General features: G+C 39.7%; 2 protein-coding genes across 8 annotated transcripts in view; one reads left to right on the forward strand and one right to left on the reverse strand.

Moving 5' to 3' along the window:
- Nucleotides 1-543: 543 nt before the first annotated feature.
- Nucleotides 544-18,492, forward strand: LOC117231603 (LHFPL tetraspan subfamily member 2a protein). Of its 3 annotated transcripts, XM_033490199.1 has the most exons (6): nt 544-757; nt 16,732-16,908; nt 17,152-17,427; nt 17,512-17,625; nt 17,937-18,100; nt 18,179-18,492. In XM_033490199.1, the coding sequence occupies exons 2-5, from the start codon at nt 16,782-16,784 to the stop codon at nt 18,077-18,079; spliced, it is 660 nt and encodes a 219-aa protein (XP_033346090.1). In that variant the 5' UTR covers nt 544-757; nt 16,732-16,781; the 3' UTR covers nt 18,080-18,100; nt 18,179-18,492. The 3 variants fall into 3 exon arrangements, with proteins under 3 accessions (XP_033346090.1, XP_033346088.1, XP_033346089.1); XM_033490197.1 differs by having other exon boundaries at nt 545-757; nt 17,937-18,492; XM_033490198.1 differs by lacking the exon at nt 544-757 and adding an exon at nt 12,883-12,995 and having other exon boundaries at nt 17,937-18,492.
- Nucleotides 18,493-18,556: 64 nt separating this feature from the next.
- LOC117231597 overlaps nt 18,557-22,594 on the reverse strand; it is a 41,662-nt gene continuing 37,624 nt past the window's right edge. For all 5 annotated transcript variants that reach the window (XM_033490180.1, XM_033490178.1, XM_033490179.1 and 2 more), the window contains one exon: nt 18,557-21,720. In XM_033490180.1, coding sequence (XP_033346071.1) covers nt 21,487-21,720 — 234 coding nt within the window. In that variant the 3' untranslated portion in view covers nt 18,557-21,486. The remainder of the gene's footprint in view (nt 21,721-22,594) is intronic.

A 22,594-nucleotide genomic window follows, 5' to 3' on the forward strand; every position in this document is an offset into this window, starting at 1 on the left:
CACGATAATGTCTTGTACTCGTTTCGAAATATGCACAGGATATTAATCACGAGAAGTGCTCTTTTGTCATTAACAGTCCTCGTTAATTACAATTGCTTATCGAATTGTCCCACTTTTTTTTTTATCTATCGTGCGATGCAAGTTATTAAATTTGCATAATTATATCGTTCGTGAGTATCAAGACACTTGGATTCCAAGGATCGATAGGAAATCTATATCGTTTTTATAATATCGTCTCCACTAACGTAGATCAAGCGAGTTTAGCTTCCGACTAGGAAGATTCAAAGATGCTTTAAAATCAAAGTATTATTACCTAAAGATTCGGAGAATCTGTTCATTCTTATCACGAGCCTGTTCGCCGTAGATACAAGAACTGCGGATCGTAGAAAATCCGCTAGAATTTCACTCCCTTTCGACGGTATATTTCCCCGAACCTCGCAACGAGTAGCGTAATAAAGTAAATAACACGAGGAGGCCCCGCGTCCCACCAACAAACAGGTCTGCGTTCACGATCGCCACGCGTTATAGCGGCGATCGCGAGCCGCCTCGGGTTCAGTTCAGCTCGGCGCTTTGACCGCGTAGCTCCGTGTCCAGGAAAAAAGCGTCGACTACGCGAGGCCTTTGACAGGAGAAACGGCCGCTTGACAGTTCCGTTCTCGACCACGAATAGCCACTGACTAATATCTATTTCCTCTAGTAACCGAGTGCGAACGTTCGTCATTATCAAGCTTTACGTTGGGCAGGAAACGGATCGGAGGTGAGTGAAATTGCCGTGAGATTTATTCGTTTGGATTTTCGTTTCATTGAAATTCACGCGACTTTGCATAGCCGAGGACAAAAGTGGATGATACGTGTCCGGTAATTGAATATTTATTCCCTTTACACTCTGTTGGAGCTGAATTATCGAGAGAGGCGAACAATAGAACGAGCGAGTCCTTTGCGATGCAAAACGGACCCATTGATAGTCGGATCTCGAATGACACGCGATCCCTTAAAGCCAAATGCAATTGACTTTGCTTTGGACGCGAAACGATTGGTACAGCCCCTCGGCCAACTTGGAAATGCTTTAACTATTTTCACACCAGATTTCGTTTAATACGATCGTTACTTGTAATTTGTTATACGATATGATATAAAACTGTTCGAACACTTTTCATAGGAAAACGATAGGAAACTGGTAATTATATATTTATATATGTGTACATACTTGTTTCGTAGTCAAAATTGATGGTAGAACCGGCATAAGTGAAGTATATACATCTTCTTATATCAAAATTGTAATAAGAACTTAATAATCTTTCGAACAAGTTTGATTCTTTGACTCGCATAATCTGACTGCAACCTGGCTGTATAGAAATTGGAAATCTCGGTTTGGTTCTTGAATTAAATTCTCGCGAATAATACATTCACGATATGATAAAATATAATACATTTTTCGAACTTGTAAAACTCGGTAAATTCGGGTCCTTGATGTTACATCGTGATAAATAACAAATACAAGATAAGATATTGAAATACAATGCGAACACTATCGACGATACGGATGACTCTTAGAAGATGTGCTCGAATGCGATTTGCGTGGACCGTGTCTAAGACTGCTACGTGTCTTGAGGTTGTTCTGCAGGTTTTGTAGATAATAGGGTCGTGGATGAGTAATCTACCTTTTTCTTTGACTTATACCTTAGACAGTCAAACGGTCTTACAATCGAGCCTCTCGGAAGATAAATTGATCGACTCTGCTTCTTATCGCTTATTTAATTTCGTTATGTAAATACTCGATTGATATTCGACTCTCAAGAAACAAAAATTCAGATGCGCAGGTTCATTCATCGCGAAAAGATGACACGAGTAATAGCGAATTCTGGCGTAAATTTAAAAAGCAGAGCGTTGTATACGTTTCTGATCATTGCTTAATTTCATTACATAAATACACGATCGATATTCGATTCTCCAGAAACCAATGAGTTTAATTCCACAAGTTCCATAAGTTTAAAAATGCCACAAGAAAATGGTAAATTTTAACGTAAATTAAAAATAAGAAACAGTGTTTGTAGCATCATTTCCCTGTACTTTCCTGATCGATGTGGCTTCTGAAGGGTTCGATTAAAATAAGTACAGCCCTCGGAAATTAAAATATTCAAATGACATAAACAATTTCACCAATATTCTGTTACTTGTCGCTAATGTTTTCTTTAACGAGTCGTTGCGTCTCTTTAATGGGACCAATTACGTACCGGAAGCGGAGGATAGAGCGCAGAGAGCGGTGCAGGCGCGTGGAAGCTGTGCAATCTTTGAATTTGCCAAGTGTGGAAGCGCGAAGTTCACCGAACGCGATGTTAATGTATCTATCCCTTCATTTCTCTCTTTCTACCACACACGTGAACCAGCTCTCGCCAATTGCATTAATTTACGACTGTTTACATCATCAGGCATCAGGGTGTGCCATAAAGCCAGACCTACCACCATGAATTATGCATCGTAGGGTGGTTTCGGCTCTTCCCTCCCGTTTTTTCTTTTTGCTCTATCGCGCGCAACAGCTTCGAGATCATTATCCTGACGCGACGAAATCATTATCCTGATCGCAATTTCACAGAAAAAAAGAGAAAAAAAATCACGATCCAAAAGCGCTTTTAATTTTCCAAATTACGTATTCGGCGTGTAATCGGTCGAGTATCGTTTTTCTTAATGAATTTATTTTGAGGAACAGCAGACCGTTAAATTGAGACGAATTACGCTTAAACGAAAGCGACAGGACAACGATTAATTAATCGCCTCGGTCATTCGTTTTTTGCCCGTCTGCGGCTGCGTCCCCCTGTTTCTCAAGTTCAATTTTTTTAAATCACCATAGCGGAACGGTTAAATTACTTCGTAAGCAGTTGGACGGCGCGTTCGACTGTCAGTGAAACGAGATAGCGAGGATGTTTCGCGTAACAGTAGTGTCAAATACCGCACAGAAACCTGTGTAATCTTTTTCGTTAAAGTGCAGTTTCTTCGCGTCGGACCCTTCTTGGCTCGATACCGCCGCCTTTCCGGCAAAAATTCCACTCTCTTGCTTTTAAATCTTCGGCGTCTCGATGCCTCTGTTCGCTTATAAAATTGTAGTTTTCTAGTTTCAAATCTTTTTCGATTCGATACTCTAATTTTTTTACAAAATTACGATTTGCTTATCGAGGAACGAAAAGCGTCGCGGGTCTCGCTTTCAAATTATGGTTTCTTCGGTCCAAATATTCGTTGTTTCGATAGATTCACCTTTTCAAAAAATATTACCATACGTTTATGCTTATCGAAAGAAGAAAAGTATCACGAAGATCTTAGCGAACGTCTTAGCAGACGGCGTGCCATCGTAATAGTAAACCTCGAAATTCAAAGATCTGGTTACGATCTGGTAAACCACGGGGATTCTGGACCACGAGGACCGTGTCTCTCGACCATACTATACTGCAATCGACTATGACAGTTATTACGTGCTGAACGAAACAGTCCGCAAAGGTATTTCTATGATGTAATAACGCCTCCTCCGAGACAGGGACATGTTCTCACAAAGATACAGTCTTTGCCATTCGATTCGCTAAATCGTCGAATTAGTAAACGTGCAAAATGTTGGAATTCTTAGCTGCAAGCTCGCTAAACGAAGTTATCTCTAAGAAGAAACGAATGATATCATACGTGCACCAAACCCTAGTAGTCGTTGCCTGTTATCAAAAGATTGAAATTATTATTAACATGGGAATTTCTTTGTAAAGCGAGACGCCCCGATAAATCGCAAAAAAGTGTGACAGAAATTTTTCCTCGTGCGAGCTTTCCGTCTAAATTCTTCCCCATTAAAAGTACTTCTCGATTCGATACAATTTGTAATAAATGTCTGCTTCCTTAACACGGTCCTAATAATTTTCCGCGACGGGATAAACCAGCTTGAAACTCGGAACAAACGATATTCCATATGCGTCAATTTAATTACCATTTTATTAGGATATCCAAAAAGTTTCTTTCGTTTCATGAGGAAATTATAGACGCACAACGTTTTTGTTTTATATTATTTTGTCGAATTACGTACGATCCATCTTGCTCTGTTGAGACGAACACCGCGACATTTCACAGACTTGGTTTCACGTTTGTACGAAGGTGCACTGTTGTAAAAAACACGTTTGCGAGAGAAAGACACTTTTCGGACAACTCAACTGTCCAGTGGCAACGAACTAACATCAGAATTTCGCAAAATGAGACGCTGGAATAGAGAATGACGACGATAGAAATTCCTCTGGAAGCTAATTCTCGATGAGAGCACGCTGCATAATCTTCTATACCATTAAGAGCACGAAACGATATCGAACCGTTAGAACGATCGAGAGAGCTGTTGCGAAAGCTCACGAAAGGGACTCGTTACCGAATCCGTTTTCGCTGTCACGATATGAATCGTAGGACAAATATGGTCGATGGCATAAAGTATGCTCGACGTACTCTTGGCCGTGGTCTAGCCATTAAAGCTTCCCAATAAGGCAGCTTTTACGCACGCACGTGAATACAGGCGGACGCAGGGGCGCCGTTTAGACAGAATCGAGGCTCCTTCTCGCGTGGGAAGCGATAGTATTTCGATATTACCCTGGCAAGCGTGGACACGCGTGTCTCAACAGTCTCAACGTTGATACACACTCGAGTGTACGTGCTCGCGCGTTTATTCGAACCGGCTTCTGTGAGTACACAGAGATGCGTCATCGATATATATATATAGGAAGAAAATATGTACTCTGGTCATCAATCGTGTATCGTCGTATACGTGTGGGTAAATATACGGCTCGTTTGCAAATTGCATTTCACGCGCCTCCCAATCAAACTCTGATGGTATTCGCGACTTGAGAGACGAACGACCAGTGCAACGTTTTCAGCAGTGCCACACGGTACAATGATTTAATAACAAAACGATTAAAGCGACTGATTTTAATAATTTTTAGGTTTACAGAGGGTGTCTCATTTTAATCGACACGAGGAGGATTACTCTCAAAAGAGTTTTGAAATAAAACTTATTTCGTTTCGGAGGAATCGTGTTGCGATGGACACAAATTTGATCTATGTAGAGATTTCAAGGTGATCTGTAGTTTTCTTAAATGGAACTATACGTTCTCTTTTTATACGATGCAGTTCTTAATTCTCTACAAAAAGGTATCGAAGTATCTGTATCCGAAAACGCCTAATCTAAAAGATAGCTGAATGTGAATTCTATCGAATCGAGTGTACGAAAGACAAGCAAAGAACATGAATATAAAAGCACTACGTTATCCTTCCTCGTCTTTCATACGATAAGTTTTACAAAATTAAAGACAGAACATCTTTCGAACTAACCATGTTCCAAGTACCTTGATACTTTCTTGTAGAAAAAATTAAAAGATACATCGAGTGGTATATAAAAATATGTATAGTTCCATTTGAAGAAACAAAGGTTGCTTCGAGATCCTCAAAACACGTTCGCCTAGATAAGATTTCTCACCGTGGCGGAAAACTTTTCCTCGAAACAAGATAAGTTTCACTTTGAAATACTTTTCAACGACGATTAAAACGAGACACCCTGTACACAGAGCGTAGCAAGTTCAAACGATCAAGCTTCACCAAAACACGTTGCACGAGTAGAAAGAAGAAAAAGATGAAACGCGAACATATGCCCTCAAACGTCTTATTACACCGAAAAGAAAGTTGATTTATGCGTCCATTTCAAAATGCCATCCCCCTTTTCGAGCATAAGCTTCGCATCGTACGGAAATTGAGTTTGTAACTCTCCGAATTTCATGTTTGTCTTGTTTTAGATCAACGAATGCGCCATCAATCCTTTCTATTAGTTCTTGTCGCCAATCGACTCTTGTACGATACACAATCGCTTTCACTGTTCCCTGCGGATAAAAATCCGTAATGTTGCAAGATCTGGCGATCTCGCGGACCAAATAATAACGCGCCCTCTCCGACCAATTCGCCTTTCGTGATAATGTTCGTCTATTGCTTTCAGGTTTCATATTTCTGCTATAACATTTTTACTAGGAGTTTGTACATTACGGTATTGGGTTGTCCGAAAAGTGTTTTATGTTATTTTATTGAATTAGGCAGTATGACCCATTTCGTTCTATTTCTATTATTATGTTCGTGCATAATTCAATAAACCAATATAAAACAGAAAATCTCTTATTTCCTTATAAAACGAAAGAAACATTTCGCACAATCTAATACAACACTTACGTTTATACAGGATGGTTAGTAACTGGTGATACAAGCGGAAAGGGGGTGATTCTACGCGAAAAAAGAAGTCGAAAATATAGAATAAAAATTTTTCGTTCGAGACTTTGTTTTCGAGAAAATCGACTTTGAATTTTCGCTCGGTACGCGTGCACTTTATCGCGTCTCGTTATAACGGATCTCACTGTAGATCGTTGTCTCGATGGAAAAATAAAAAAAAAAAATTTGTATTCTATATTTTCGACTTCTTGCCACAAGTACCACCAGTTACCAACCACCCTGTATAATATCATTTTCTTTAGCCGTCTAAACTTGGGACACTGTGTAGATTTGATCGAGCGTGCACCGGTATTTAACTCGAATTCAAGGTACGTAGCGTTTTTAGAAATACTAGAAGCTATATATTGAATTCAACAGTAGCGATATTGAAACGATTCGAACGAGGAATCGTGATTTTTCGTAAGAATTTTATGCATTGATATATACGTAGGTTCGCGTTGCTGACAGCTTCTTCGATGATATACCAATGAGATACCAAACATGGCTACGTCTCAATGGTTTTAAATTACACGTATAAATACAGAGACGCACGACACATCAGCTGAGGTTTCTCCAATGAAGATGATATCACTCTGCTTGAATGAATTTGAGTTAAGTACACGTATAAGCATGGATGCGCGACACACGAACTGAGACAGCTGTCTTTCTATTTCATTGAGTCTTAAATATTTCTCATCCCCGTTTTCGATTTACTTAACAAGCGAGCGAACCAAAAACAGATAACAGCCAACAGTCGTCGGATTTCGTCGTCGCGTTCCTAGCTCTTTGGATATCTTCGGCCTTTGCAACGCTTGATCCATAAAATGCGCGGAATATACAGCAGATAGTAAAATCGTACGAAATATTAAAACGAAACGTTTCAAAGCAATCTATAATTCGATAATATCTATGAAAATACGACGTTCGTTTCTAACTATGTAATTCTATCGTTACGTGGATTTTATTCGAATAATTGAGAAATTTATGGAAAGTCAGATCGTTGGAGGGATCGGTAGACACATCGCTGATCGTCGCCACCAGTACGTTAAGAAATGTTATAGCGGCTTTAAAATAGAGTAATAAGGTTGAAAATAGAGTAACGAGAGGCAGAAAATAATTGCAAGCGGCGCAACATCCTGCAGCTCTTTGTAAGTACACGCTTCAAAGCGTGAATCGAATCGCGTCTTCGTACGCGAGCTCGCTTTGAACTGGCAGGCTTGACTACATTACGGCCACGCTTGCCTGTAAATTCACCTTTTCTTTCTTCCTTCTTTTTCTTTTTTTTTTCCCCTCCAAGAGGAGGGCTCTGGCCGCTTTTTTTCCTGGTACGTACCTAACAGAGGAATGCGGGCGACTCGTGTCCGAGGAGGAGCTGCACGAACAAAGGGGAGTACCCCGATTTCTGTCGGCAGATAACGCGTTGTCGTTCTCGGTCTTAAACTGGGTCACACGCAAATGGATTTTCATGATAATTCTTAATTAAGGCTCGTGACGATACGTCAATTAGGTCGCTAATTGACTAACACGATAAATCAGTCGTCTGGTTGATAATACCGACGTTTATCGTTAACCTTCGGTCACTGGCGAATTTTCTTGATATACTTGCAAAAATTTCCAATAGAGTTTGCTCGAGTTGCTTTCTAATGATAAATTCAGGAAAAAGAAAGTCAATATACATTCCTGTTCCGAAGTGGCCGCGAGTCGTCGTCACCAGACTCTTTATGAGAATTCGTATTTTTACCATCACGATTTTCGTTCTTATCTGATTAATCAATTTCTCAATTTTTATTAATATGAGAATTCACGTAGAGTTAAACGAACGAAAGAAATAACAACGAGTGACCAATTTTAAATTAAATTTTGAAACCGGTTACTCGACCGGACCTGGTGAGGTTAGTGTTAAACAAACAGAATCAAAAGAGAAATTTGTTTCATCTGTAACTTGGATATTCTACTTGTTTTTATCGTACCATATGCATTTTCTGCGCTCTGCGGCTTTCGATTCTCTGTCGATGCGTAAATATCACAGGCTAGTTACTATGTAGCTCTTATATCTGCTTCAAAATTACAAAGAGTTAAGGGTTAACTATTAAAAGATCATTAATCTCTATATATTCTACCCGACAAAGCAGGCTGATGTACGCTACAACAATTAGATCGCTGTTATAAGTAGTTCCATTGGATGAGCCAAACAGATAGGCTTGATAGATCGGTACGTTATTCGTATGGCCTTTCGATGAAGATTCGCTTTAAAACAACGATTAAAGGAACAATGTACGAACGTAAGAACTGCGTATAAAGATCAAAGTCCAGGTTTCCACAGTTTCCAGACCCGACGAAGTCGAAGATTCGAGTTTCGTGAATTTAAGTCCGGTCCCTGAATTATACGTTTTTTCCTTGAGAAATCTCTTTGAAAGACTCTGGCGATGGGAATATTTGAATTTGCTGGAAGCTCTCATCCAGAACGTTGTTCGAACAACAAGAAACCGAGAGTGATCCTGAGGCTCGTCGAGGACTCTGCTCGTGGCTCTGTTCGTGGTGATGGCAACGCGCGTGCAAGTCGTTCGAAAAGCGAATGCACGGTGCATTCTAATCTTCCAACCGGCTGCTCTGATGCAAGCAGCGTTGTTGGCGGCTTCTACCGAGAAAACGAGCCCCCGTGGCAATCTCAACGATCTGGAATGGATTCGTAATCGCTCGTTAATGCGTTTCCAGGGAATCAGAAGCTATACGAAGGTCCACAGAAAGATACCTTGGGGACAGAACTTGCGTTTCCTTCCGACAGTTTCCTACTCCTCGTTTATATATATATATATATACTATATATGCATTCCTCCATAAGAAAAAACAATGAAAAAAAAAAGAAAGAAAGGAAGAAGAAAGGAGAGGAGAATTTAAAGTATCTGTCGGTTTTTAAATATTTCGATGCGCACAGTGAGGTTTATCACGCGATTCGTTTAGATTTATCTAGAGTTGCCCGAGTTCATAGCACTTTGCGCAGACGGGTTTATCGCGATCTTCAGGAAATGCCCACTTGCGACTTCCACCGAGGCAAGCTGTGATTATTGCGCGCCTATTGCAATTTAATAAATTATATTACTCAGAGAGATGCGTTTAAGTATGATACAGACGAGCGAATTTTGCCGCCAGTTTCAGCAGTTCATTAGATTATACGGAGAAACTCGCGAACTTACTTACGGTAGATAAAAATTAACGCGCGCCGACTGCCCTCTCAGTATGCTCGTATAATACGAAAGACAGCGATCATGCTTTCTATTAATCCCATAATTTTATCCTACAAGCACGCGATTAATATTCAATTTTCAAGAAACAAATATCAACTTGCGTGAGATGATTCGTCGTTACAAAGATGCGACGAGCTGTGTGCTCTTGTTATTTGATTATACAGCGTGGGAGGTACTTCAACGCAAGCCTGTTGACGTCTTAGGATTTACACGACCTATACATTCGACACACGACTGTCACACACGTTAATAACGACGAGGTCCATTTATTTTGTCTCCACGTGCGCATCGTTTCCTGTTCCTGCGCGGCGTATTCACGCTGTAACAACGTGCAGGAAAAAAAATCGCTCGAAAATGAAAATCTAGCCTCGCTATACTAAATACGTTGTCCCCCGAAAAATAACGATAGAAAAAAAAAAAAAGAAGAAAAAGTGGAAGAATCACAAGAAGGAGTAGATCGATAAAAAGTGACGAGTTAGTCGGTAGATCGGACGTTGCGAAATTCGTTGTGACAAGTCATTCGTCATTTTTGGCGTTCGTGTTCCTTCGCGGCGCATTAAGATTCCGAAACGTAGCTATAGCCCGCGCGTGTATGCCAACCAACGACTTTCGCGGACGCGTGTGCGGCTCGCACGCAGTCCCATTTGTACCAACAGTACCAACACGTATCCAGAAATCAATTTATATTTATGATGTATCGAGGCTCGATGACACAGCGACTGGCTATGCTGGTCTCGAACCAGCCGGGGCTAGCAGGAACAAATGGGAAGAGAGGAGGGAAGAAGGAAGGGCAGGAAAGATGGGAACTGGGTGCGAGAGGGAATGAAAAGCGTCAGCCGCGAGAAAAATAGACGCATGAGCAGCATCTTTATTCTAACATCTTTTACTGGACGTGTTACCAACATTCTAAGCGAACCTTCCGCGTGTTGCGAGCAGAAAGTTAATGGAAACTCGATCGAAAGGGAAACAGAAAATCAAACGAAGCTTTTCGGTAGAAATATGTATACGATTGGTATCTTGGATCTTTCAGCGGTTGATAAGCTTTGGATAGTTTGGAGAAACGAGAATTTGTTTGATCGCGAACATGAAACGTATCAAATATCGTTAGTATTATATTTATATACTATACTAATGTTTGTAAAATCGTACGATGAGAGTAAGAAAGAAATGGAATACGAAGCGTTACATTAACATTGGAATTTAATCTGAATTTGTTGAGACTTTGATGCGAGGTTCGAAATTCCTGCTTAGATACGTATATTTTGTTTCTGTGAATTTACGTTGGAGCTAAGAAATAGCTGGTTATCTAAATATTTCGTGTTATAAACTCTGCGAAGCACATGTTCTAATTTTTATACACATCCTGAAACGTCTTTCAAACTTTGCCAATACGGTGGTATCTTGTCATAGAGCTAACCATGTTTCACTTGTATTCTATTTGTCTTGCACACGTCTGGCCACGTCACTGGATTAATTTCAAATCTACCTGTGTTTCCATCAACCGCGACAGACAACGACGATATCGATGAAAAATCGATGGATAAAAATATATGGATGTGGATGGATGGTGGAATAAAAGTTCCAAAAGAATTCCAGGTATCGATATCCACGAAGAGGACAGCGTGACCAGGGAGACGCGTAGTCGGAGCGCGCGATCGGCGATTATCTTAATTGCCGGGCCTAGCTAGATGCGCTGGAAATCACCGTTCAGTTGGTCGTCTTGCTCGTGGTACCTTAATTATCCTGGCGGTCGTTCCACTGGAAAGGCGCCTAGCATCGAACTGTTATCGCTGCGCCGTGGTAAATAGGATTTCGCCTCGGAAGTAATATCGCCGACTCCGTGTACACTTCCTGTTGATCGTTCTGATACGCGTCGATCATTGATCTTTAACCCTTTACATTCGGCAAAACGAACTGCTCGAACATCCGGTAACCATAGCACGCGTGAATGGCCAGCGTGTGAATTATGCAACGATTCTTTTGGTTCGATGTAATCGAATTGAAATCAATAGAAGTCAATGAGAAAGGGAGGACAGTGGTTGGACGAGGTTTCAAGATTAACGACGATTAATTTAGTCGAATAGTGGAAGAATACCGATGAGAACGTTACAATACAGGCAACACTTCGTACTTTTTTTTTTTTTTTTATAAAGGATACATCGGACGTGGAATGCCGTAGCCTTTTCGAAAGAGATTCATGGTAATAGGCGTGGCTGTTCCAGGAACGCAAATCGTTCTACGGAACTGTAAATCTGCCTGTGAACAAAAGGGAATTCAGCTTGGCAATCCGCTATCGACGAAACCTTGAATTAAAAATCGACGAAATGGAAGAGGGAACGCGCGAAACATGTACAGTGTACGGTAATGAGCAAACGTGAACGTATACTGCTTAAGACAGAATTACCTTTTTACAATTCCACCAAACGACTTGATTTTATTTTTCTCTTTTGAAATTGGAAGCAATAGTTTGCTAGATAGAGCGCAAGCAAATTTCTGGAAAAATTGCAGTTTATTGAAATCGCGAAGAAAAAAGCAAACGTCGCTTTTTACAATGTTTTAGCCCAGGATGAAAATTTAATCACAGCCTTGGCGATTTTCGGCGACCTAAAATCTATGTACAGATTCTTATATTCGTCCATATCAACCGATTCAGCATGTATGTGACTGAAACGAATCTACAAAGTGCGTTCTTTAAATTTTCATTACAGGCTCAGACAGAAAAATTGTAAAAGTGACCTTTATTCCTTTCTTCGAGATTCCGACCAATTACACTTTTATTACAACTTTTTTCCACGTCATCTAGTAAACTAAACCTTCTAACTTCTCAAAAAGAAAAGAAAAAGTAAAGTCGTCTGGGCCAGTTTAAAAAAAATTGTTCTGTTTTAAAGGCTGTGTGTTCAATTTTGCTCAGGACACATAATCGGTTCTTCGTTCTATGTGTATTACATATATCGAAACATAATCTCTGAGTAAGTTCCATTTCTCTGGTTGTGTTCACAAAGATATAACCTTGCATGAACATATGCAATTTATCTTATGGCACATTCCACTGAATCTTCGAGAATGAATAAAACATCTCTTCGATGGACAAAAATCGATACTCCATTTTACATTCTGTTCGAAGCGAACAAATTGTTGAATCGTGAACGTAAACGATGTCAGAATATCTGGAATACGATTTTTGGAGAAATTGCAGCGAGGCTTCGCGGAATCGTTTCTCCAAAATGTTTAATCGAACGCGATCGGCTGAAATCACGATAAATTACTGTTGGATAAAATCGACAGTGTGCATGCCAGGAGGATGCAGGTAAAAGAAAAAGATGAAACGAGAGGCAGCAGAAGAAGAGAACGAAGAAGAGGGAGAAGAAGAAGGTGAGCCTGGGAGGATCTGTCGATGGTAAGAGGGGACGAAAACAAGAGAGTGGAGAAGTAAGGGAGCACCTGTCCAACAGCTGCCTTGCAGATGGTCTACGTCGTCGCTGGATTATGCAACGTGTAGGTGTCTCGTGTTTCTGTAATCAAAACGTTCGATTGTTTCAAATTTCGCAGAACTTGTTAACGTGCTAATCTCTCAATGGATTTCATATGGTAAACTATAAAACAGCGAGTAACGTTTGGCGATGGAAAATGTTTACGACAAGTTCACAATTTATGATTACACGCGAGAAACTAGAAGATAGGAAAGACGCAGAAGATTCGTGTTTCTTACGAGGATATTTTTAAAAATAGAAGATTATAGATTCCGCCGGTTTCTCGTGGATAAAGAATGCTCGTAAAGCAACGTCCACGGGCCGGAAACGTGTGATTTGAATTTACGAGTGTTAAGTTCGCACTGGCCGTCGACTTACGCCTTTCTGATAACGAGCTGCCGGACAGAGGACCCATTGCTGGATGACTAATGGTCGGAGCCTCTCGTCCAGGGCCACGAGCAGAGAGAAAAGGAAAGATATCGCATTCCGCGATGCGCGAGGCGAGGAAGAAGCTCACCAATGTTGCGGAGATCTTATTCATCTCTACTAATTCATCACTTTGCTTTACCTGAGTAAACTGAAATTGAACTGAGACTTCTAACGTTGTTTCCTCTGGTAATTCTATAGAATTTTAACACGTTCGCGATCACAGTCGATTGAAGCAAATGCCCACTATAGATCATGTTTCGTTTCTTGTACCTTTGTATAATATATTTGATAATTCTTCACGATATTCAACATTTCATAATTTTTCCTTGGGTCTACCAACGTGTTCGAGGGGTTCACGTTACAACTCGTTTGTAAAACTTACGTAACACGTATCTTTATGTATTTTACGTTAACTTCTGGTACGTCAATTTCTTGTTCATCTTGTATATCAACTATATTGAAATACCATACATCGTACATAGCTGTGTGAGATCAAGTTGAAGCATAGAACTAAATGTAAATTAATTGCGAAGCACGTGTGGCTGGTTAGCGAACGTGTTATAATTCGATCAGAAACGTGGCCGGTCGATCGACTAGAATTTCGTTCCACCTAGTTTACAGGCCCAATGCTTTAGCCTGATCCTTTCCAACGAATTAAACATGGAAAATTAATTCAGCAAAGGGGACTCACGTCGAGACAATGGAGCCCTACTGCATTCGCTAAAGGCGTGGCAACCCACAACAATGAACGCAACGATTAAAGTGGAAAAAAAGAAATAAAAAATAAGAGAAGTTGTCCGTCGAACGACTGGCGGTCTACATGCAAGCTCTGATCGGTCTTATCTCGTCCGTTCTTCTCCGAACTTCGAATGGCTGCAAGCCAAACCGCGGTTTATTAATGTCACGTGGCGGATGCTAAACATTTTCAACATCATAACAGCAGATACCTAATAACGAAAGAAGGAGAGGTTGTATTAATGCCACATGTTTTTTACAACTACGGCAGATGTTCGATGTTGAAACAAGTTGGAGCAATCCCGCTGCTCCGTGAGGTCACGAGTTTCTATGCCGCGGTGAATCAACGTGTTTCCGGTGTTAGGGATTCATTAAATCCGACGCGAAACTCGAAGACAGTATAAATACAAACAGCGATTAAGGGGCGATCCTAAGTAAACCCGGCCTCTTGAGTGCTTTTAGAGGAGGTCGCGCGCAAGAAATGATAAAAATAAAACTGGCAGATGTACAGCGTGAAACGAATTTAATTAAACATCGCTGCTTCCCCACGTTACTCCGCAGGGCGAAGCAACGCGATTATTACTCGGCGTCTCTTTCCTTTCACTATTTGTCCTCTTCAAACTGTTATTCTATCAATGTAGATGTATAAATATCAGCTGTTTTAATTTTTACGACAGAAAAATCTGTGTTATTTATTCTATCTTTCGATGCGAAGATCGCGAATCATGACAAATCGTATGTTTACTCGTAGAAGAAAAAGATCATAAAAATTCATTACGTCGCTACCGAGTCCTAGAATTCTCTCCTTATATGGTTTTCGAATTATGTATGCGAGTTGTTGTTCGCTTCTCAAAATTCTGTGTCTTCCGACGCACGAATAAAAGAATAGCCCAGAGAATGGAGCCAACCACCAAGACATCTTTTTCCATACAAAGAACGCGTCACATCGTGGCCTACTGATTCGCCACGTTTCGGCTACATCAAAGAGAATCGCTCATCTGGCGCTGAGGAATGAAAGCGATTAAGTTTGCGGGTTTAAAGGGGATCAAAAATCTCAAGGGTCGCGGAGAACAGCATACGTTCAACAACGAAGGGCCACCGCCCACTAAATCATCCACAGGTCCCAAACTTAGGTCGATCTAAAGTTAGAAAGCAAAATAGGTCAGTTCTGAGGGAGGGGCAGGTTTCCGATCGATCTTTCTAGCCTTGGTTCTTGGTCACATTAAAACACGAAAAGCCTTTGTCGAGTGGAATCAGATTTCCTAACAAGTTTAAATGTATTCATAGAGTGAAGAAAAATTGCTTCGCCCTTTACCATGAGAATTTTTCTTCGTAATATTGGATTGCTCGATAAGCGATTCGATCATTCCGTATTGATTTTATGATGTGGTTTTAATACCATACTTTGACAAGTAGCACATTTTTAATGTAATTTTGTTCCATACGATCATTTTCATACATTTTCAATTAGTGTTTCTTATTGGCCATAATCAATCATGCAGTGTCTTACGTGAATCTTCTCGGTCTTCGAAGTTGAAATTACCAGTTTTAAATCTTACAAACTATTTCTTGACAGTTTTACTACAAAGATTTCTTTTTTCTAATGACATATCCAACGAGAAACATTCGAAATAGGATGTGCCGGAAGAGTTGTCAAGCGGTCGTCGAACTGAAACAAACCGAGAATTCCAATATAACGATCCCGTGGCAGCTCGAAGAAACCTCTTCTTGCCCTTTTCTCCGATCGAAGTCGATTCGAATCAGCGCGCAAACATGCTCGTCGTTTTACGAGGGGTCGGAAGAAAAGGATGCTTTGTTAGGCGGGCACGGCTTTACGATTCTCACGAAATCAGAATAAAAAATCGGAACCGGTAACGCGAGAGAAAAGAAACGAGAAAAAGATGCGTATGGCTGAGCTTGCGACTCTTCGCTTTTAATGCCGGCCTGTTCTTTGGTTCGCGGGAAAAGGGCCATACGTAACGTTTCCCCGAAATATATGTGAGTGGCATTTATTCTTGCGCAGTTACCCGAAAGTCTTTGGGCCTGATCGCCGAATCGTTGACCCCTGACGCCGACTGAATCGCGATAAGGGTGTCCACGAATCATCTTTTCAAACTTGCCTTATAACACGATCGACTTTGATCCAATTTGCACCAAGTGCGCTCACAGTGTTGGATCGTCGCACAAGTAAAAATGAGAAATTACCTGTTAGAAATTGATCAGCGATGAATCTCCTTATTTCTTTATAATTCTTCATCTTTCTCTATTAAGCTTCCTATCCTAATTTGTATAAAACTTTGGTAGTATAACTATTTCCAGTGCTTTGACTCTGAGAAGAGCCGCATTACCTATGGGTTCACTTAATAATTGATACTGTCCAACTATGAAGAACGGCAGTCGCTGTAAATACACAGTCGCTCAAAATTCTGACGTTGTATTTAGCAGGATGTATTTTAATCATGAACCGTGATGTTGAAGATCGATAGCTGAAGCGGTAGAAACTTATGTCGTTATGTCTTGCCATGAATTGGTTCTTTTAATAAATATTGCCTTTCTTCATGGGCCGGTCATAATTGTAAGAGGGAAAAATGTTGCAGGAGGAGATTAGAGCTTGAAGGATGGCATAGATCCACAATTGAACGGCAGCATGTGCTATGTGATAGTCACTAGTCGTAGTTTGCTGTGGACGCTCCTGTCCCTGGCGGCGTTAATGGCAGTTTTATCGGGGCTCATCACTCCAAAATGGCTCATCGGACCTCAGATAAAAGACACGAGTAACTATTTTCTCTTATTTAATCCGTACGTCGTTAGTATGCGGTCGAAGGGTGGGATATATTCAAAGAAGTTCTTAACGTTGCTTGGAATATTAATGACTCGTGTCTACTTCGATGAGACCCCATCACCTTCTCGTTGATACTTCTTGTACAATTTATCCATCATTCGTTCGTTCCTAAACAGAGAACTATATTAGACGAAGGATTAAAGTCTTTTTTCCTGTTTTTTCTTTTGATCGTTAGAGAATGGGACAGAGTTTTACGTGCCAACAGTCGGAATTTTCAATCGTTGCATCAGGCTACACGGGAAGAAGACTCACTGTGCAAATTTCAACTTGGACGGCTTCGCCACAGATTCCAGCGTATTTCCAGACTGCTGGAAAGCTTCTTACTTCTTCCTGTCTCTTGGTTTGGCGATTATGTCGATGACAGTGGTGGCAGCTTTGGTTGGCTGCTGCATGCAAAGCATCGGCAGAAAGAGCATCTTCAACCTGGCTGGTGTTGCGCAGGTTATTGCTGGTAATATTTCAACGTGACACTTCAATTTTGCAAACAGCTTGTAACTCTCTAAGTTTCTAATGCTACTTCGCTTCTTGCCAACAGGAATATTTTATTTACTGGGGATGATCTTGTATCCCGCCGGCTGGGGAGCAGAAAGGGTTCAAAGGATCTGTGGACCGGAAGCTAACGCTTTCTATCTCGCTGAATGCTCTCTAGGTAGTAAAAGTGTTTACAATTCTTTACATTCCCAAGACACTTTGACTTTTTATGCGGGCAATCAAGATGCTGTAGATTAAATCCTTTGCATAAAACTGGACTTAAAAAGATTCATGGATTTTATCTTTGTAATTGTTGCCCACACTAAGCAACATTAAGAAATTTAACATGAAAATAACAATAACATATAAGAGTAACATAAATTAAGAGATAAAATGAAACGAATAGAACAGAATAGGGGACGTCTCTTATTTTCATTGCTTAATTAATTTATTGTCAAGCAAAAGGGTAAAGAACGTTTTATGTTCCAGGCTGGGCTTTCTATAGCGCCGTGATAGGGGTTGGATTGACGTTTGTTTGTGCGGTAATAAGCGGCCAAGCAGAAAAGTCCACAGCCAGTGATAAAGTTCAGGACAAAATGAACGAGGGCAAAACATTGATCTGCCTCGCGTGAAACTAGAAAAACTGGGGAATGTACGTCATTGATATTTTGGGAATATTGATATTATCTTTGCCAAAAGAGCAATGATAAAGTAAACCAAACGTTGGCAAATGCGACAAGAGAATAGAAGGGAATTTATCGTGGGACCAAATCAAGTTCAAGGTCAGTGATCTTTGTTAGGGGGTCGTTGAACTTTTGCTTCATCGAATATATATGTACTTATCACAGAAATGAATCTGTTCTGTGCCAATTTTTCCCCAGATTTTCATCTCTATAGCATTATGATTGTTTTAAGAGAAGTACGGTTCAGCTTACTACAGATGATTTGTATACAAGTAAATGTATATGAAACAGATATTCGTAAGAAATAAGATATAAGAGAAGAATAATACTGTATAAGGAAGAAATAAATCAAGGATGTTGTTAAATACTTGTGTCTTCCTACTTCCCTATCATTCGTGTTTCTTCTAACTAAAATAAATTTGCATGTTTTTCTATCATTTTTTATTAATTCATTGAGAACAGGTGTATGGACAGCTTACTAGTATCTAATAAATAAATAATCGTAATTGTTTATTCGCGTAAAAAAGAGAAAGGGAACGTTCGATGATCGACGCGTTTAACAGACATCGAATCTTTTCCCATCGATAAGTAAAAAATTTGCGCTTCCTGTCGTTTCCGAAAAGCAGTTTCGATTTCTCATGAGATAAAAACACAGGACATTTTTCTCTCAAGAACGACGTAATTCCAAATTCTAGTGAAATTTTCGGCGAATTAAAAAATAGAGACAATACATTTTGAGAAACGTAATGATTGTGGTTGTCACGACGATTATCCTTATATACGCTTTGGATCGATCTCTTGAAAAGCTATGTGGCATATGGGCCCCTATAAAAGCAACGGGGAACTGTTCTGAATATAAATTACTACGTGTGGATTAAGGTGAGCCCCTAAACAAGGACTGTACACAGTATATCGAGGATGCAACTAAGAACGAAGAGAACTAACAGAGTACGAAAAACGAGTTGCAATACGCGTGAATTCTGTCGTGCTGGCCAATGTTCATATCGGTATATAACGGTTTCTGAAAATTACACGATTAATTTGCTTGTAATCGCTCGCTGTTTCAGCCACGCAATATTCTCTCACGCTTATTTACAGTCGCTGGCGGCACACGGTTGATACATTAAAAAAATTAATCGTTTCTCACTCAGGATGACGCTTTATAGAAAATTCTGATGGATTCGCTAGAAGTCTAAAATAAATCGTTACCAAAATTTGTGTTTTCGTCTTTAGGCAGAACGGATAAATGAGAACAAAATTATATGATCCTGATTCCTTATTTGTCTCTCTATCCATGATCGCGAATATTGTGCAAGAAAACTGATCAATGAACCCACCAACTAATTAAAAAAAGAAGCTTCCAACGTGTTTTCATTTCATTCTCATTTATCGACTCGCTTGTTGTCTTTCGATGGGTCTGTGGCACGTGCGATCAAAAGCGATCGCACGTGATATCGCGTCGAATCGTCGGTTGTCAGTCGATTTTATGTACACACGTATAAATAATCAAGGCACCAAGGGAATCAACAGTCAATAAATAACGCAGATTGATACGCGTTACTGCATATTAGTAAGCAGAACGATGCTTCGAGAAATTTCCTTTCCATCTTTTCGCTTTATTCTTTATTTTGTTTTCTTTGCATTTTAACGCGCATGGAATTATAAATTTGTCAGCACATTAGTCAATACCATCGTGAAAATCGCGACACATTCATCGTACCGAGCATTTAATTAGATAGCGCGTGTTTTTTGGTTGGGCCAGCTCCAAATTATATCTGCTAACGTCAGTTTATCTACCAGATACACCTTAAAATTAACATGGGAATTAAACTATCGGGTGTTTCGAGACCGTCTCTACGGGAATGTCAGTTTAGACAAACGTGGGTCCATACGATGTTTGCGCAGGGACTCTTCTGAAGAATCTTTCACCTTTTGTCTGTCAGGTAATTCGCAAGATCTATTCACAACTACGATATTTTTTCCGAAACCGATTTCCTCGTGAGAGGTATTAATGCGATCAAACTAACGATCGAGTTTAAAATAATAATATCAATTAATTGTTACGAGAGTTACAGAAACAGTATAGATAGTAAAAATAATAGGAATCTTTTTCTGGTTTAACCTGCAACTCGCGATCTATCCCGATCCCGATCGTTTTGCAAGCAAAAATTCTTAGGCGAGCACGGTTGATTGTTCGCTTTTTTCGAACGATCGTTAATATTATATACATGAACTACAAGATAAAAATTATACCTGGCTCAAGGCAACCAATATTTCTCGAGTATATCTCTTGTCTTGCAGTCCTTAAACCAGGTTTATTAAGTTCCTAAGTTTTGACTAACTTCCACGATTAGTTATAAACTTCTCTACCTTCATCTTGCTGATCATTAACGTTTATCAGCGATCGTCGATCGTTCATGCTATTCGTATAAATATAAGTTACTCATGATCGCTAGAAATACCATATAGAAATATGATCTGGCCGCTTTACTCGAGTAACTACTTTTCAGCTTTCTTGCAAAAAAGATTCAATGGGCAAAGGGTAGTCTTTATCCCTTCCTTTCTACTATGAAAATTGAGAAATGATTTTTTACAATTCATCTTCTCCCCAATCACTTATTCTGATTTGCTTTTTTTTCTCATCGAGTAACATTTTCTTTGACACAGTATCTTACAAAAAGAAACATGAAATAGAAACAAAGAGCCGAAGATGCTCAACTGTTACTGTGCTATTCCGTTCGTAAAGTGAACATTAAATACGTAGAAATCGAACGACAGCGTAAATTGTTATAAAACGTAACAAGATTAGCACGAAACATCACAGCGTGTACAAAATCGAAGAGAAACATTTAAGAGCGTGAGACGAGGAAACATCGTAATAAAATATCGTACATTTAAAACGTTAAAAACTTAATCTCCCGATCGATCCGGCTCTTTTTATATTTACTAAAAGTCAATCCTTAAAAAAACCGATCGCACTAAATATTTATCAATTATATGAATCGCTCTTATTGCTCGTATGCTGTCCCACAACGCTCAACTCTATTAACGACATAAAGCGAGTTTGATTGTAGTTCGAAGCATATCGATAATTATTGTTTATAATCAACTCCATACCGAGCAATCTGATGTTTAATTGTCATTAATCTATTTATTAAGTGGATCCAGACGCAACAACGAGCATCGTATTAATCGTCAATTAAGAAGCTTTCAGAATTAATCGTCAGTCTGCTCGAGATTCGAGTTGTTTAAGAAAATGCATACAAAATACCGCGGTTTGATTTGGGCTCGAGGCATTAAGCGTCGCCGGAAACGCTGCTACGAATTGCTGAATAGATCCGCCCCTCTTTTTATCGTTACGTATCGGGGGCGAAGATCTTCACGGTATTCTCGGAATTTTGCGCTTTCGAGCGCATCGCTCGTCTTCTCTCTTCGATCAGTTGCCTTCGAGCTTGTTCTCTTGCTTCTCTTGCCTTCTTGTTTGCTTCGCTGTTAGCTGTGGATTTTGGTTTGTGAATTGGCGTGACGCGACGTTTGGCAGTGGTGCCATTCTGCGGAGCTGAAGCAACTGTCTTTTTCTCTGGTACAGTCTGCAAAAGATATTACAAATGTAATGAAGCACTAGCAATAGAAAATAATGGTACCGTCTATGTTAAGGACTGATAGAAGTAAAGAAATGTCAGGAATTAAATTGTACAGGTGAAAGAAGTACAGGTGAAAGGTAAAAAAAAAAAAGGAGAAAGTGGAAATTGCGAATATCTGTACATGTTACATGCATCACATACACTTTTACACTTTTACGTTTCCTATAGATACATAGAAATAAGTAAAACATACTTAGAGAAAAAGGATCCTTCTCGGATTTCTTCTTCCAGCTTTTCTAGCACTGTTTTCTTAATCTTCGTTACTTGGGTATTTTGACAAAAATCTAGGAAAAATACCGAAGGAGGAAGAAGAGGGCTTTTATTCTACAAACGCAAGAGGGTATAGTTGATCGCTGCTAATAATGATTCATTTAGTACAAATTATACAAAATCCTAGGATTCAGAATACATGAGTACGAAGATTCGTCGTACGCGGTGATTTTTAGAAATATAAAAACAAGACTCAGAATACCATACATGTACAAATACAACGATAATCGACAAAGGGTTCGATTTGATTTAAGAAACGTACACACGTGTTTTACTTTAATAGGGAAACTCTTAGTATTTGACGAATTTGTGTGAAATTTGATATTATTCGGAAATAATTGCATATATTTCGTATCTTCTAAATAACTATTCACGTGAAAGCCTTTTTTCAATGGCAGATAATTGTCGAGGTCAGTAGATATAATACTTTTTCCACTCTTTCTATTTGGTAAACGACTAGAAACGAAATTTGAACGAACATGTTGCGAAATATCCATGATAACGTTTACATTGGCATTAGACTTAGATTTTATGTTTTTCGTAATTACAC

This window comes from Bombus vosnesenskii, unplaced genomic scaffold (assembly GCF_011952255.1).
Source record: "Bombus vosnesenskii isolate JDL3184/JDL3185 unplaced genomic scaffold, Bvos_JDL3184-5_v1.1 scf7180000013273, whole genome shotgun sequence".
NCBI classification, from domain to species: Eukaryota; Metazoa; Arthropoda; class Insecta; order Hymenoptera; family Apidae; genus Bombus; species Bombus vosnesenskii.